This window comes from Daktulosphaira vitifoliae, unplaced genomic scaffold (assembly GCF_025091365.1).
Source record: "Daktulosphaira vitifoliae isolate Bord-2020 unplaced genomic scaffold, ASM2509136v1 Scaffold_4, whole genome shotgun sequence".
Lineage (NCBI taxonomy): Eukaryota > Metazoa > Arthropoda > Insecta > Hemiptera > Phylloxeridae > Daktulosphaira > Daktulosphaira vitifoliae.
The window spans coordinates 17,187,043-17,205,459 of record NW_026099575.1 but is presented as its reverse complement, the minus strand read 5'-3'; the positions used below and the strand labels follow the sequence as shown (position 1 = coordinate 17,205,459).

The window sequence follows — 18,417 nt, the reverse complement described above, 5'->3', positions numbered from 1 at the left end:
AACTTAACTATTATTAAGCTAAAATTTGTCTTTTCTGTTTACATAACCCAAAATATAAACAAAAGTACGATGCGTACATACAAAATGGTATCCAAATAAACATTATAGAAATGGGCTTAAAAAAAATTTATAACTCGGAAAAATCCAACGGCAGGCCACATTAAAATTTGAGGTTTTAAATCTAATAATCTAGTCAAAAGATGACTAAATTTTAATCGCTCACGGAGTACTAAATTTTATTTTGAAAATTGGAGATCACTAAGTAATTTATTCCACAAATAATCAAGTATTTAAATCAGCATTGACAAATATTTCAATGTTTTATTATATAATAAGATTCAAATTTTATTTTAATTTTAATAAATACATTAAATTTTTCAGAAAAGTAGTATTATTTTAAAAAAACGATAATACAGTGGGGTCGCAGCACAATGTGGACATAGCATAATTGGGACAAGTATAGATGATAATTGACAGTGATTAAAATCACTAAAATGCTTGTATGCAAATATATATATAGCCTTTAATTTTAAGAAATTGGTGATTTATTCCAATAGCAATTTCTCCTATTTCCTTCATTATTCCTAGTTAGTAGTTCTATGATTTTTAAGTATAACATATGAATAAATATCTATTATAGCAATTAAATATAGTATGAAATTGATAATTAATAATTTTGTATTTGTCTAAAAAATTATAAAATAGTATATTTCTATCAAAATGTTATTTTTTTGGCCTTTTAAAGTTTATTCTGTGAAAATTTATAGTAAAATGAAGTTGAATTTATTACAATAACATTTAGCTTAATTTGTTTGAAATTGACATTATAATTAAATAGAAAATGCTATGAGAATTGAAAAATGGTATTGTGAAGATTAATATGCGCAGTCAGGAAATTGTGTAACTACTATTTACAATAAATTTATGAGAAAATTTCAATATTTCGTTAATATTACTATATTTTTTAAATTTTTATTATAATAAATAATTTTAATAGAAATCATAGTAATTTTTTCTAGGTAACTTTTGATGTTTAAAATGAAGTATACAAAGTTTGATCAGAAACAAATAAGTTTAACCCGTGCCTCAAAGCGTTCAAAGTTGAACATTGTTAATAGTTTTGAAAAATTTAATAATTATTCATAAATTTGACAAACATATTTTGTTAGAAAAAAAGAAATGTTTATTTTTAAAACATTGTATAATAATCAATTAAGTTTAATAAATGTAATGTAATAAGTGCCTATGCACCATAAGTGGGATGTGATGAAATAGACAAGGAAGAGTTTTGGAGAGAGATGGATGAGGTGATGCAAGGGGTACTTGGTAATGAGGATGTAAAGATAGGCTGGAGAAAGAATCCTGGATTTCGCAGTATGGTATGATCTTGCTGTGGTTAATACTTATTTTAGAAAGAGGGAAGAACATTTTATAACTTATAAGAGCGGGAGGAATAGATCACACATTAATTATTTTAAGTGAAAGAGAGAGAGAGCGTAAATCGAATAAAAGATTGTAAAGGTATACCAGGCGAGAGTGTAACTACACAACATAGACTGATGGTAATGGAGGTGTGGTATAACGGAAAGAAAATATACAAAAATAGAATGAACACGAGGAAAAATCGAAGATCCGGTGGTAGAAAGGGTAAATGAAAAAGAGTTTGTAAAGATGGTAAAAGAGAGGACGATGTGTAATGTAGAGGGAGACATAAATGATGTGTGGAATAGATTTGCTAGTTGTGTAAAAAAAATTCTGCAAAGGATATTGTTGGTGAGAGTAGGAGTAGAATGCCAGGAAACAAGGAAACCTGGGGTGGGTTGAGGACGTTCAAATATCATAGAAAGTAAGAAAAAGCAATTCAAAGTATGGCAGATATGCAAAAGGAGAGAAGATTGGATTGAGTATAAACGCTTATGCAAAGAAGCCAAGTGTACAGTAAGTAAGACGAAGTTTAAGAGGTATGATGAGTTGTATGATAGGTTAGGAACAAAAAAAGGCGAGAAAGAAATCTATAGACTTAAAAAATAAGAGAGAAAAGGTCTAAAGATTATCATTTTTTATGGTGTATAAAAAGTTTACGGAAAAGAAGAAAAAGCTGTGTATGGTGTTTATAGATTTGGAGAAAGCATATGGTAGAGTACCGAGAGAGGTTTTAAATTGGGCATTAATGAGAAAAGGAGTCCCGAATAGGTACATTAATATAATTGAAGATATGTATGATGGCACTTGTACCATGGTAAAAAGCGTAGGAGGAGTATTAGAAGGTTTTCGATTAAGAGTAGGAGTGCAACAAGGTTCTGCTTTAAACCCTCACTTATTCTCTATAGTAATGGATGAAATTACTATAAAAAGTGTTATTTACAATTCGTCAAAGGGAACGTCTTTCAAAACCACTCATTTGAAATGTTGTATATTTAATATGTTAACTCAAATTTATTTAATGTGTATGATGTGCGATTATTTTGTTACAATGTGAACACTTTAGTATGTTACAATTTCCAAATAGGACCATCAGAAGTATTGAATTTAAGTATTCAGATAACAATGATTATATTTAAAAATTGCATATTTTTACTTTATAAATTTGTACATTTTTTTTCAAAAGTAATACATTGTGCAAGGCTTTTTTACAAATTGTATTCCAACTCTGTAAATGTTTTCAACAACAACTTCAGTCAAAATATCCAAGGTTAAGGTTATTGAATAATAAATTAGTTGATATTTTAATTAATTATTTATTTTTTTTTTTTGTAAGGCTGTAAGGTTTTTCTATCATTTAGACTATATTATTTATTAAAATTAATTATATTTGTATTAATTAAATTGCTAATATGTCAATAAATCCAATCAAACTAATTGTGAACACTATAATGTAATAATTATTATGTGTCCCAACATTTAATTTTACTTAAAAAATTTCTCTCGTGGCCTCTTAATTAAAACACCAAGTCCGTTCCCACGAACTCTATTGTGATATAAAACTTTATCAGAAACACGCATTCCTCGTATCACAATGCGAAGCAATGAGCAATGACCGATAATTATATTATAAATCAAAACAACTTAAATTTGTAATTAAATTATAAAGGGAACTTTGCGTTTATTAAATTCAGATTAAGTATAATAATAATGTATAGTAACATGATTATGCTTTATTTTTAATATCGTTGATAAAAATGTAAAAATCATTTATTAATTTTTAACGTTTTTTTCCATTAATCCTATAAATACAAAGGCGTTATTTCAGTTATTTTTAGAGGGCACGATCTTTTTAGTCGGTCACCTTACTATATTTTTGGTCCACATTACGAAAATACCAGTTTTTGACCAAAAAAAGACGTCAACATTTTTATTCAACTTTCATGTTGCACGAAGGACTTTAAATGAAATCAATGAAGTATATTTATCTATTTTTTTATTTACATTATTCATAACGTATACTTGTAAGTTATAATAACAAAAATAAAAAATTTATAATATATTAATATAAATAATAAAAATATAGCTAATAAAACACCAAAATTAAAGAATATATATTATCAAATATATTACAATACATAATATTTATAATTATTTAATAACTTAGGTTTTGGTTTATGATTAATTCATCCAATTTTTTGGTTTATTAATTATGTAATTTAAATTCCGTAGAATAATGAAGCAGCAGCTAATAATTATTTATTTTTGTCTTTATGTCAGGCAGTACCTTCTCTTCATTTATTATTGAACATAATTTCATAATGTTTTATTATAATTAAAATGATTTATTACTATGTCGTCATATTTTCTTTAACAATATATTGATTATAGAGATGGAAAGTTTAGTTCATTTCTGTGAATAGTTCATTAGTTCATAGTTCATTCAAGTGAATAGTTCAAATGAACTATTCTTAAGTTCACTAATTTTATTGATCATGCTGATATTGTTTGGCAATGAACTATTCATTTTATCACTATTAGTATAGCAGTACACAGTTCAGTTGTAGTTCACACTACTTATGGGCAATTAAGTTATAAACTAACCCTTAACCTGAACATCATAAACTAAGAAAAAATTATTATTAATACATGGCTCATGTTATCATTATCACCTAATTCAAGGTAGATATACTGACCAGTAGTCTTAAGTTAAATCAGAAATTTGATCTAATATTTTTACATAGTATGAATTTATTTTATTGTTAAACAGTTAAAAACCCTGTAACATTTTAACAATATAATTTATTTGTTATCTAATTGTAAACAGCTATTAACCATTTACAGTATTTCGAACAACGAACCACAAAGAATTTTTAAAGAAGTTCGCGAACTATTTCATTTATACATTGCTACCAATTTTTTTCGAACTGTGAACTGTTAAGTTACAGGTACTGAAACAGTTCAGAATAGTTCATCTAAGTGAATAGTTCAAATGAACTATTCGTTCACGAAATTAACATCTCTAATTGATTACATGTCAAAGTTTAATCATATTTCATTTCAATGATTAAATACTTTGATTAATATGAAAATACATTAGTGATAACAGCATAAACTGATTAAGAATTGTTAATATTAAATGTATAATATTGATACCAAGATGGATAAATCCATGGACTTGTATTAGATATATTCATTTAGAAACCTATTGTGCGTGTTATTATTGAAAATGTACAAAAAAATAAGAATATTATCAACGAAATATAAAAAAATTTACGACGAGATTAAATATTTTCGTGCTGTAATTTATTTTCATGGGTCACTGAAAAGTTAGTGGGTGCGATCGTACACTCTGACAGACCCAAATGGCCCTCGTGTATATTTATATATTTTTAATTAAGTACTAGTTAAACACTATTATTTTTAGTAATTTAATCCTAATTAAATTAATTTCTTGCGATGTTAAATTTTAGATTACTATAGTAGCTCATTAATAACTATTTGAGGAGGTCATAGAAATAAGATTTGTTGAATTTATAGTTTAGAATTATTTAGTAGTTCGTCAATTGAATACGTACATAGAAGGTTTACAAATATACAAATCTATTGATCACATCTTTACACCGTCTATTAACTTAATGTTCAACTAGAAAATAGATTTTTGTATTCTAAGCAATGTACTTATTGTTTATTTCTATTACTGATATTTACTATATATTTTGGGAATAGAAAAATTGATACGGCTAATTAATCTATTAAAAGTGAGAATTTTCTTTGTTAAAAATATTTAATGATAACCTTTAATGTTATTATCGATATTTAATAATGATATAATTTATTACGGACTACTTTCATTTAAAATTGCTACCTATTTATATAACATATATTATCACTAAGTTTTAATGCTAAATAAGAATGATCGTATTATTCTCAATAACATGATAATTAGCAATATTATTTAACAGCTTATTTGTATATATATAATAAAGTTAAATAAAATCTTTTTATACTTATTTATGTCAACTTTAAATGTAATAAATTAGGGTCCGAAAAAATAAATCAAATATAACTCTTATATTAACATAAATAAACCAAGAACTAAGACTTAATATCTTTTATTTACTATTTTATTTTTAAATAAATAGAACATTATATTCGAACACGTATAAATTCATATTTTAGTCAAAACATCTTCAGCTTTCAGGTATTAAGATAAATATTTCACCAAATAAAGGAATGGTAATATCTCCTATCAATAAGTCTACGGATGTATGTTCATTTTTATAGTAAAAAATTGTTTATAACAAATAATTAATTTTTATTAATGCAACTATAAACAACATAATTCACAATTAATGAAACTATTTTTAAAAAAATAATAATAATCATAGGTTTCTATAGGAAACCTCTGATAGAAACTTAGAAATTTTTTAAATTTCTACCGCAGAACAGATAAGATCTTATCTATTACGTGTTTCACTAAATAAAGTGAATAAATCCACCTTGCTACTAACTATTTAAGTGGTCAACTTTATCTAATGTTATCGCTTGTATTAAAAAAAATAATATGATAAAATAACCGTTAGTCACTTATCAATTGCGGAACAACTCGTACTAGTTTTTTTTAGAGTAATGACATAATAAACATCAAGTAGGTTCATAAAACATATATAGTCATAAACTATACGAAGTATACAAATTTGAATATACCACTATATGATTAATGGTATTTAAATGGCGTTTCATGATAATTAATGTGTGAAAAAAGAAGTTACCTTGAAAGGTAGGAGTAGGAATTTAATATCCATATAGAATGAATAAAAATGAATTTACACTTTGACGTTAAACCGGAATTTAAAATATGCATCAGTTTTTCAAATCAACACATCGTTTCATGTACCAAACGGGTTAAGGTAAATTATCATTAACAATAAATTCAAACATAAGAAATCTATTTTTGCTTCCCCATATCCATGTTAAATTTAATCTATATTATTTAAAAATTATACCTTACTTTTAACAGATTCACAGTTACAAAAGAATTAAACCAGGATATAAAAAGTTTTTGAAATATGAATATAAACTTTCTCTTGGCTAAAAAAAATGTAGATATACAATTTGAAAATATAACTTACAAAGTTTTAGATTGGAAGAATATTTTAAAATTTAGTAAGTTATTTATTTATTTTCAATTTAACAGTATTAGAAGAAAAAAAATATTTTCTTAATTATTTATTTTTTAGAAAAAAAAACTATTTTACATGGAGTAAGTGGAACTTTTGGTCATAGTCAACTTTGCGCAATAATAGGCTGTTCAGGCTCTGGAAAATCATCTTTATTAAATATTTTATCTGGATACAAGTTTGTGCTTTTTTTTTTTTTTATCAATTGATAATCATTTACATTGTAAGAATGAATGGTGTATGGTTAATATTATTTAAAGTTAAAATATATTTTTTATTATAAATATTAGTTATTTATTATTTTATCTCTGAATATATAGTTGGTAAGTAAGTAAGGAAACAGATCAATTTTTACAAACAATGAAAAATATAAAAACCCATTTCTTACTTACTGAATACTATATATTACTAAACTAACGATAGCCTGAAATGAATTTCAATTATAATTTACTGTTTTTTTTATTTATAAAAATATTATTATATTTAATGTATGGTATAACATGTATTTGCTCTATATAACTTCACATTGATTCTATTTTAATGAATAAATAAAAAAATCATAACCTTTTACACAACAATTAACTACCATTTTACTAAATAACTATTTTTAAACAAAATATCTATAAAAATGATTTATGTTAGTTTATTAACACTTTGGTTGAATATTCAAAATATATTTTAATGAGTTACTCTAGTAAAAATATATAAATGTCCTTAATGATTTTAGACCAAATGGTTTTAATGGGACAATATTAATTAATAAGGAATTTCGTGATTTAAATTTATTTAAAAAACAATCATGTTACATTATGCAAGAAGAGCAACTTTACAGTCAACTGACTGTAAAGGAAGCTATGCTATTTGCAGCACAATTAAAATTTTCAACTCGAACATTGGACTCAAACAAGCTTAAATTAGTAGGCATATTGTTAAATAAAAATCATTTTAAATACAATAATTTTATAGAAATATTTAGTAATTTTATTTTATATATTTTCAGATAAATGACATAATAAACCAGTTAAACTTTTATGATAAATATAATACCCGAACAATTAACTTATCAGGAGGTGAAAAGAGGAAGTTAACAATTGCTTTAGAGTTGTTACATAATCCTAGTGTTATGTTTTTTGATGAACCTACAACGTAAGTATTTATATAAAAAAATAAAATTTACAGAGTAATAGTTTAATTATGACTCACACAAAATATTTGTAAAAATATAAAACATAGTACTATTTTTTAATTTTAAAAGTTAATAGTTTTATAATTTTCAAAGAAAAATTGATTCTATCCCCTCTTTTCTTTTAAAATTTTTATCAAATTAAATTTTTAAATGGAAACATATATGTTTAACCAATTTACAAACTAGAAAAAGATTTATCTAGTAACTTATAAAAAAAACTGTTAAGTAACAACTTGTAAAACAGTATATTGGAAATTATAAATCGTACTGTTCCTCTAAAAGGCTAGAAGAACAGTATGATTTATAATTTCTAAAGATAAAAATAAACAGACTTGCAATTTATCTACAGTCACTATGTTAAAGAGTTAATAACTGGTCCCAACATACTGGTTTATAAGTTGTCAATGGCAGTTTTTTTATAAGTTACTAGATAGATCTTTTTCTAGTTTGTAAATTGGTTCGTCTAGCCCTTTTTTCCATGTGGATAGGGGATAAGAATACTTCTACGGCCCTCTGCCAGTCGTAAAAGGTGACTAATGAGGTTGCGTTAAGTCAACAGTTGGTGTAAAATTTTTGTCAAATAGAATGATGTATCCTGAACAAAACTTAGGCGAATTGTCCCATCCCGGATGTATGCGGGTCAACAGGTGAGAGGGAATAAAGTAGTTAAAAACAGAGAAAACCTATGGAATAAAGTGTTTGATACCAGCCGGACAACTTGTTCATTAGCTGTTTCACCAGTCATGTGTACAGGTCTATCCAACGCTTGTAGTGTTAACAGTGTAGAGACATTACTACTTAACTCTAGGCTGGACTCATATATAAGGGAGAAAGATAGATACAAAGTAAGAATAGGTACTTGGAATTTTGGAACATTAACTGGTAGAAGTATTGAAGAAGAGAAAAGGTACACATTTGTTGTGTGCAGGTAACTAAGTTGAAAGGAGTGAAATTGAGGGAAATAGGTAAGGGTTATAAAATAATATACTCAGTTAAGTCTAGTACAAAAAATGGTATAGGGATAATAATGGATGAGGAGATGAAAAGTAAAGTAGTAAAAGTAGCTTGAAAAAGAGACAGAATTATAGTGTAAAATTGATTTGAGGAAAAAGTGCTGAATGTAATAAGTGCCTATGCATTACAAGTAAGATGTGATGAAATAGACAAGGAAGTGTTTTGGAGAGAGATGGATGAGGTGATGCAAGGGGTACTTGGTAATAAGGATGTAAAGATAGCCTGGAGAAAGAATCCTGGATTTCGCAGTATGGTATGATCTTGCTGTGGTTAATACTTATTTTAGAAAGAGGGAAGAACATTTTATAACTTATAAGAGCGGGAGGAATAGATCACACATTGATTATTTTATGTAGAAGAAAGAGAGAGCGTATATCGAATAAAAGATTGTAAAGTTATACCAGGCGAGAGTGTAACTACACAACATAGACTGATAGTAATGGAGGTGTGGTATACCGGAAAGAGAATATACAATAAATATAGTTTAAAAAAACATGCTTTTAAAGCACATCAAACTAAAAAGTTTAAATAATTTTTAAAATAAGCTTAAAACAATAATGAACGAAAAATACTAGTATTATTGTGATATTCTGAAAATAAAAAATTATAATATGTTATATAGCTTTAAAGATATTATGTGAGACAATAGTTAAACAACCACACTGTATTTATAGAAATTAGAAAACTTTGCTTTAAATTCTATATATTATATTAAATATATGAAGAATGAATGTGTCAAACGTTCTATGTGCTAAATAATATTTGTTCAGAAGACACAAAAAACAATGGTAACAATGGGCATGTCTCGCAGAACGAATACCATCTATGAACGCAATTTTGTACAAGAAAAAAATTTAATTGGCATTTGAAACACATTCAAGATTGTGGCCTTTGGCACATAGAACATAAATCAGAAATAAAACAATTTTTCACTTTTTTGACACATAGAACGTTTGACACATTCACTCTTCATATATTAATTTAATTTTGTTTTGCTTTTGTGTAAAAAATATAAAATTTCATAATTAGCCTTCTAACATATTTTTATTTTAGTGGATTAGATAGTGTGTCTGCAAATCAAGTATTACTAATATTAAAAAAATTATCTAATTCTGGTCGTACAATCATTTGTACTATTCATCAAGCTTCTAGCTTACAATTGAAAATGTTTGATATTTTGTATGTATTATCACCATCAGGTTATTGTATTTATCATGGCTATACTTCAAATTTATACAATTTCCTTACTAATCAAAATTTATATTGTCCATTATATCACAACATTGCTGACTTTAGTAAGTCAATATCTAAATTTGTTCCTAAAATTATAACTTAAATTGCTTGTTATTTTCAGTCATTGAAGTAAGCTTTGGTGAATATGGAGACCATGCATATGATTTAATGAAAAATGTTGATAATGGAAAGTCGCCTAAATGGATGAATTCGAGTTGTGAAGGTAACATGATTGCATCAATGGGTTTTTTTTTATTATTTAATTAAAATTTTAAAAGAAAATAATTTTATATTTAGAAAATGCCTTATCTAATAAAATCATACCCGATGAAAGAAATGAAATTAAGAAACGTAATAGAAGTATATTTATTGAAATTATAATTCTTTTGAAAAGATTTGCCCTTATAACATCCAGAGAAAAAGTAAATACTATTACACAATATTTAAAAATAAATTTTATTTTATTTTTTATTCTATGAACAGTTTTCAGTTACAAGAGTTATGGTTCATTTGTTAGTCAGTATTGTGTATGGTTGGATATACTATGGTATTGGTAATAATGCATTACTGATCCATGATAATTTGATGTTATTATTTTTTAGTTTAATGTTTATTATGTTTACTGCAAGTTCAACAATGATTATACATTGTAAGTAGATATAGCTTAACTTGTTAGGTAAAATTATAAATTTTTACTAAATCTACAGGTATTTGTTAAGGATAAGACACTCATTTCATCGAAGACTATTGAATATTTTTAATTTTTGAAAGGAAAATATTGTTTGATTTAAAAAACTACAATAATATGTAGTTAAATAATTTTTTTTTTTTTAAATTCTTTAGGGATAAAAAAACCTTAACATTAATTTTTTTTTAATGAAAACCCCTATTTTTATTTGGATAATATGATAGAAAAAAAAAATGTACAAACAATTTTATTCTAATCATTTTTTTAAATTGATCCATAATTCCTATTTTAGAGTGTTAAAGTTAAGTATTGTTAAATCAAATTTTTATTGTTATTCTACTGTTTTGTATAAAACATGTATCAAAAGTCATTAATGACTTTTAATAGATGCATTAATTATATTAGAAATTTATTATCATATATTATTGTACGACCGTTTGAAAACTATTTTTTTATCACTATTATAAAAATAATTTATGGTTTACATTGTTTATGTAGTTTTTTAAATCAAACAATATTTTCTTTTACAAAATTAAAAATTGTCAACAATTCCTAAGAAAATGAGAGTCTTATCCTTAATGAATCACTCTTTATATGTTTGTTTAATGTAATTTATAGTTCCTTCTGAACTACATATACTTTCTAAAGAGTATTTTAATCAGTGGTACGCATTGCCTACATATTATCTCAGCTATACTATATGTGACTTACCTATTCAGGTAATTATTATATTTTAACCTATCAATGATTATTTATTTTTCATTAGCTGTAAAACTTGTTAAATTCTTAAATTAAATACTTTTTTTTACAGACATTATGTACATTTTTATATTGTTTATTTGTTTATCATTTTACTGGTCAACCACCTGAATGGTTAAGATTTACTTACTTTAATCTCATGATGCTGATGGTTGGACTATTATCACAAGCCTTTGGCATGTTTATGGGGACAATTTTTACTGATTTAAGAGTAAGTTACTAGTATATTAATATTTTAATAATCCAATGCTAAAATTAAAACTCATCGAATGAAACTTTTGTATTTGTTTAGACAAATATAAATATTTTTTCTTAACTCTATGCAAAAAGTTAATACTCTATAATATCAACATGTTATTAATGCTGTATATTATTTTATTAATTATAGTTTAGTACAATTTTTACAAGCTTTTTTCTTATGCCTTGGATGATGTTTGGTGGCGTATTTATCAAAATTTCTGATACACCACTAATGTTCAGGTGGATATTTGATATTTCATTTATGAAACATGGTATGGAAGCAATCTTACATTGTGTTTATGGATTAAATAGACCTAGATTGCCTTGTCCTGAGGTAATTTTTATGTTTTGATTATATGTTAAATTTTATAATCAAATGTTAATAAATCATTGTAAATAAATGTAAACAAGATCACTAATAATTATTATAATGACTAATATTGAAGCCTAAAAATTTAATAAAACAAAAAAATTGTGTTAATAAATATTATATTTTTTACTCTATCATTGAATCGTTTTTTTTTTACTTATAATTATAATGTGTTTTATCTAGATTTTTTGCTATCACACTTCACCTAAAAAGGTTTTAGAAGAATTGGACATGCCTATTAACAAATATTGGTATAATTTGGCTACGGTAACTTCAATTTATTTGATAATTAAAGTTTTAGTTTACCAGACTCTGAAAAGAAAACTATTTTTGCATTAAATAATTGTATATATGAATTAATAAACCATCATTATTTGACTTTCATTTCTTATTAACTGATCTCATTCAAGTATATTCATGTTTTATTTATCTTTTTACATTTAGATTAGTTACCTTTTAATATTAGATTTTATTAATTTACGAAACCAAAAATTAAAAGTGATGTAAGGTAATTGTGTTTTTTATTTTTGTATAGTAAATAAAAAATGTTTTTAGTTAAATTAGTATAAGTGAATAACATTGTTATTGTTTATTTATTAAAAAATTTATTATCTTTAAAATAAAAATATTGTTTTTTGTGTAATAAATTCTTTTGTTAGTTAGTATTTAATCTAAAAATAAGCGCTTTAAAAACTTGAATACCTCTAATATTGTCAAGTTGTAAATCACTTGAAGAGAAGAGTAAAATCGGTGTAGTTAGTTTTGTACATTTTTGAAACAAAATTATATTGTCTACTCCATTAACAATAAAACAAAAATTGACTTATAAAGATAAGCAAAATGAAAAAATTTTCAACTGAATGTTTTTCATTACTTGATATTAATGGGCTATTTAATCAAACCAATATCAAAAAAATGATAGTACTATATTTCTATATCAGTAATGATTTTTCATTAACTCGTGAGTATACCATAGATAGCCTTTGCCGGAACGATACGAACCACACTAACGATTGCATTGGAGCTAGTGATGGGAATTTCGGGTCAATCGAACGATCCGGATCATTTGGATCGGATCGTTCAAATGACCCGTTCATATAACTCGTTCTTTCGTTCATTTCTTGCGATCGGTCACGGTTCTTATCAATTACTCCTTACTATGGTTTTCCTGAACGAGTCGTTCAAATTCGCATTTTCACCATGTAACATTACCATGATATCAGAATTTTTACTGATAATACACTTGTATAATCGGGTTATATATTATTTTTTCAAATACAAATTACTTGAAATAACATAATATGCTGTTATACACGAATATTTTTGTATAGAATAAAAACAAATAATTTATACTAGCGGATGAGTTGCGGTACATAAATCCATAGAATTTGTTTCTATAATAAGCGAAATCATTTAAATTATTTGTTTTCATAAAAGGAGTTTTATAGAGAAATTAATTCACCTAAATCAGATATTACAATTTACAGCAGCTATGACCAGATTATAAAAGAGTGAGGTGGTTTAATACCTCTCACAACAATTATATTAGTCTAATAGTCAATTTTTGTCCTAGTTGCCTATTTGTCCATAGACCTATTTTAGCTTATAAATAATTATATGAATGTAATTTTTATGAAATAAATAGCTATATATTGATAATCAAAATTGTTCTTCAAATGAACAATATAGTAGGATACTTGAAATAATCTAACTGTATTAAACCTGCATGATTATGTTAGTAGAAACATGTCACAACTTTGAAAATTTAGTCTGCAGACCTGCAATAAAAATGTTTTTATCACAAACCAAATAGTGTTGCTTTTAAACTCTCATTGGCAATAAGTATTTTTTTATTTAATTTTTTAAAAAAACATTATAAGTATATACTTATAAAGAATACATTCTTCGTTTTTTTTTTAAATTTTTATATTATAAGAATATAAGGTTAGGCATAGGTTTTAACCGAAGTGCAGGTAAACGTTCAGTAAATGAACGAATCATGAAACATATATTGCGTGAAACGAACGAACGAATGAACGTATGAACGATATCTATTTTTTTTGCGATCCGGATCAACTCGTTCACTGATATGACCCGTTCGTTCGTGAACGACCCATCACTAATTGGAGCCACTAATTGGATTACTTCCTTACATCTAGAGGTTAAAGCACAAGTCAAAACTACAGTATTATAAATCCACAACATAGATATGTGCGACATTGTAGATCATGGTAAATTACTAAAAGATATACCAGAGTACACTAGGATATCGCTGGAATTGTATAAAACCAAACTTTTTCAAAATAACACCCCCTACAAAGTTGAAATTTTAACACGTAGAAAATATAACATAAACCACCTTTTACGAGAAAACATTTTTCCGAAAAAGATATCAAAAACCGAAGCGATGATTTAAAAGAGACTCTTTGAACATATATAGGTATAACCTAGTAGGAAGTCCTATATATATATAGTCCTAAGTATTCAAATAATGGCAATAACATTTTGGCGGAAACACTTATGTGTAGTAACTGAAATTATAATTCAGTAGGAAGTGCGCATAATGGATATATTGAGTGCATGGGGAGTTCTTACTTGTTTCTCTAATAATTTATAAGTATCTGCAAGTACTCAAAAAATAATATATTGCACTTACATAATACTATTTTTAATAAATATTCTTAATTAACCAATAGCCTAACTACTCTATCAATAAATGCATTATTGACATCAAAATCGTACAACACTATTGATATAAATTCTACAAAATTATGAAATATATAAGGTATAATTATACTTTTATTAAATTTAAGATATAATTAACCAACACAATAGTGTTCGATTTTGTTTGCGAAATTCACTTTGTAAGGATAAGTAATCCTAGATTACCTTTTAAAAACTATCAAAACTGGTCTTTTTCTAATTATTATAGGTTAAAGAAAATTTTCAAGATAATGCATAACAAAGAATTAGTCAAATTTAACTATAAATTCAATAATTTAAAATTGTAAAACATTTTTCAAAATTGAAAATATACAAGTAAATAGTTTATAAAAAAAAAAAAACAATTCAATAATAGCATCAATGAATACAAAACATTTGCTAATAATTTTTTTATAAAATAAAAAACTAAGCACCCATAAATTGTGAAAAAACTACACTAATTATTTTCTAATAATACATCAAATAAAGAGGTAGATTTATTAAATTTTAATATTCAATTGGAAATATAAGATTGTTGGTAGATGATTGTTTGGCAAGAGAAGCATTTTTTCTTGCTGATTTACTTTTGCGTCTTCTGTGATCTTTTTTGGAATCTGTAACAACTGTAATTTTAGATGACAAAACATTATTACTATTATCATCAGACATTTCTCCAGCACTACTCTCTGATATGCTAGTTTCTTCACTTTCTGATATCTCATTAAGAGGTCCATAAATTTTGTCCTCAGGTTCAGATGCTTCACTCTCACTCGGTGTACTATATTCACGTATATTCCGCTTTCGTTGTTGTCGCCTTTGATGTTTTTTAGCTTGAGCAGCTATGCTTATAGAATAACTATAAATAAAAAATTTAAATAAAGTTATTTTAAGTTTATATTTTCTAAACTTACTCAATTTTCTTTTCAATAACATGGTCATTAAATCTAACAGATTTTCTATGATTGGAATCATTAAAACTAGAATCTAACATTTCAGAACTTTCAGTGTCAGCATTGTCTACAGAAGAACTAAATACACGAGGACAAATTATAGTATCTTCCATATTACTACATTCTGAAAGGCTTCTACTTTTCTTTAATATACTACGCTACAATTAAATAAATCATTATGAGTATTAAAATTTAAATGAAGGAGGATTACTTTGGAATTCATATTTTAAATTTAAAAAAGAATGAACAAAAGTAAATCATATATTTTATGGGGATATTTAATTTTATTGTTTATAACTCAGTAATAAATTATGAATTGAAAAGTTAAATAACATATGTAATTAATACTTACAATTGTTGGTTTTATATTATTATTTAATTCAACAGGTAATGATCCTGGAATAAAATCAACACTTTTTTTTACATCAGGTAAATTACTATTACTAATTATTGGAATGGCATTTGATTTTTGAACTTTTTTCCCTTTTTTCTTTTTTGATTTTTCATTATTTTTGTTATTTTTACTGTTTTTTTCTTTATATTGACAATTAATACTTAATAACTCATTTTCTTTTTGGTTTAATGATGATGTAATATTCTGTTCAGTTTTTTTACTATTCAGATTTTTTAGATTATTTTCATCTTCATTTTCATTACTTACATTAGACATCCCATTACTTAATTTATTCTGATTTTCTTTCAGAACATCAATATGTTTAATGGTTAAGCAATTTTCATTTAATCCATACCAATATTCTGATTTATTATACAATTTATGCTTAACATTAAACTTTAAACTTATATCTTTATCAGATGGTAAAATTTTAACATTATGATTTGATAACTCTGAATTTGGTGACATTTTAAAGCAAAAAGAATACCAAATTGGGAAATACCCAGAACCCACTGAACAAAATTTACCCGATATCATATTTTCTTCTTTAGTAACTATTACATTAACAGTGCTTGGATCAACATTATTTACATTAAGCTTTAATGTATTTATGAAATTGAACTCGTGTTCTGGTAATATGTAATGTACATCAGTTCTATTGGCAGCATTATTTACATTGTCTCCCGTTTGATTATTTAGAAAGTCATCTTTTTGGTCATTAACACAACTAACATCCTTTAAACCATTTGCAAGACCATCTCCATTACAATATACTTCACTTTTATTAGTTTCATTTGTGTGTTCATTTAATTTAATATTATTTACACACCTTATATCATTAGAATTGTTTACTTCACTAATAAGAATTTTAGCATTATTTAATGGAGGTTCTTTTCTTATGACAGGAAGACATACAATGAGCTTTTTAGCACTTTTATCAAATGTAGCATTACCATTATCTTCTAATACAGTATAAGGCAAATCAATACTTAATTGATATTTTGAAGGCTTTTGACAAACTAAATTAAGTGATTTTGGTAATACATCTAATTCTATATTTGATGAGGTATCCAAAAGAGGTAAAAAAATTTCAATTATTAGTTCTTTTGGTATAACAGCATTTAACTTGCAGTGCATATTATAACCATGTTCTTGTATATCAATATCAGACCTATACTTAATAATATATTTAGGAATTGTAAATGAAGGTTCTTTTTTTACATTTTCTAAATTGTGTATTTGAATTGGTTGAGTATTTGGTGGCGGATATGGACAACCAAGAATATCATTATCTTTTTCTGATTTATTTGATTTGGTAAAATTTTCAATTTTTTTTCTTGTTACTAATGGTCTTGCAATACCTTTAAATGATATTTTAGGATACTTTAAGTTGTTTTTATCTAGAACTAGGTTATAATTTTTTTCAATCATTGTAAGTGCAGTGTCTTCAACTAAATCTTTTAGTGATTTTCCCTGTTTTGTAAAACCAATAACTTCTGGATGAAATATAATATCAAAAACATCGCACGGTTTTCGTGCTTTATCATAGTCTTGTCGTCCAGGTGAAAGACAATGAGGTAGGGAAAAATGTTTTCCTCCCATCCTAAGAGTGGTGGAAGGTTTTTGAATTACATCACTAGAACAAATATTAATAAAAACTTTTTTCGTTCCATTGGAACTAGTTTTTATAACATATCCAGCACATGGTCGAATGAATGTTACCTGAATACCTCGTTCTAATTCATATTGTGTGATTTCTTTCTCATAAAGGGCTTGATTTTTGGGGTCACTAATTTCATCAACATACTCACACAAAAGTTTTCGAAATTCTTCTTTTTTTAATGCTTCTCCAATGTTATCTAATTCTTGTTTAGTTATTTCTAAGTCTTCTAAGTTAGAACAATGATTGCTCATAATGTCACTTTGATAAATAAATAGAATATTTTATAAAAAATTATAATTAGTACGTATTATTAATATTAAACTACAACAATATTGAACAAGCTATTATGTTTATTATTCTTACGGAAGTTGGTACATAGATACCATATCACCGGCCGTGACCAATTCCCGGCCGGTATCAGATAATAATTCCGGTTTTACTTTAGAACAGCTGTTTAACAAGATAAAGACCTCGTTATTAATTTTTTATAATCTTTTAATAACTTGTCGCTATGAATTTATTATTTTCCAATCCTTAAGAAATTTAAATTATTTCAAATATGCAGTATTTATTTTTAGTAAAAATGGTTCTGACGTGGCTTTTAATATTTCA

At 25.6% G+C, this 18,417-nt stretch overlaps 3 protein-coding genes across 4 annotated transcripts in view; 1 reads left to right on the top strand and 2 right to left on the bottom strand.

Annotated features, from left to right (window-relative positions):
• LOC126905864 (uncharacterized) overlaps positions 1-18,417 on the bottom strand; it is a 254,847-nt gene that overhangs the window by 68,067 nt on the left and 168,363 nt on the right. The window lies entirely within an intron of this gene.
• Positions 5,966-12,623, top strand: LOC126905852 (ATP-binding cassette subfamily G member 4-like). The gene is made up of 13 exons (XM_050685963.1): positions 5,966-6,335; positions 6,446-6,591; positions 6,666-6,783; positions 7,333-7,522; positions 7,606-7,751; positions 9,859-10,100; positions 10,160-10,261; positions 10,336-10,460; positions 10,522-10,687; positions 11,345-11,445; positions 11,538-11,696; positions 11,874-12,059; positions 12,279-12,623. The coding sequence occupies exons 2-13, from the start codon at positions 6,495-6,497 to the stop codon at positions 12,432-12,434; spliced, it is 1,788 nt and encodes a 595-aa protein (XP_050541920.1). The 5' UTR covers positions 5,966-6,335; positions 6,446-6,494; the 3' UTR covers positions 12,435-12,623.
• LOC126905850 (protein kintoun-like) lies at positions 15,200-18,066 on the bottom strand. The gene is made up of 3 exons (XM_050685960.1): positions 16,101-18,066; positions 15,710-15,906; positions 15,200-15,654 (listed from the first exon to the last, which is right to left on the bottom strand). The coding sequence occupies exons 1-3, from the start codon at positions 18,054-18,056 to the stop codon at positions 15,306-15,308; spliced, it is 2,502 nt and encodes an 833-aa protein (XP_050541917.1). The 5' UTR covers positions 18,057-18,066; the 3' UTR covers positions 15,200-15,305.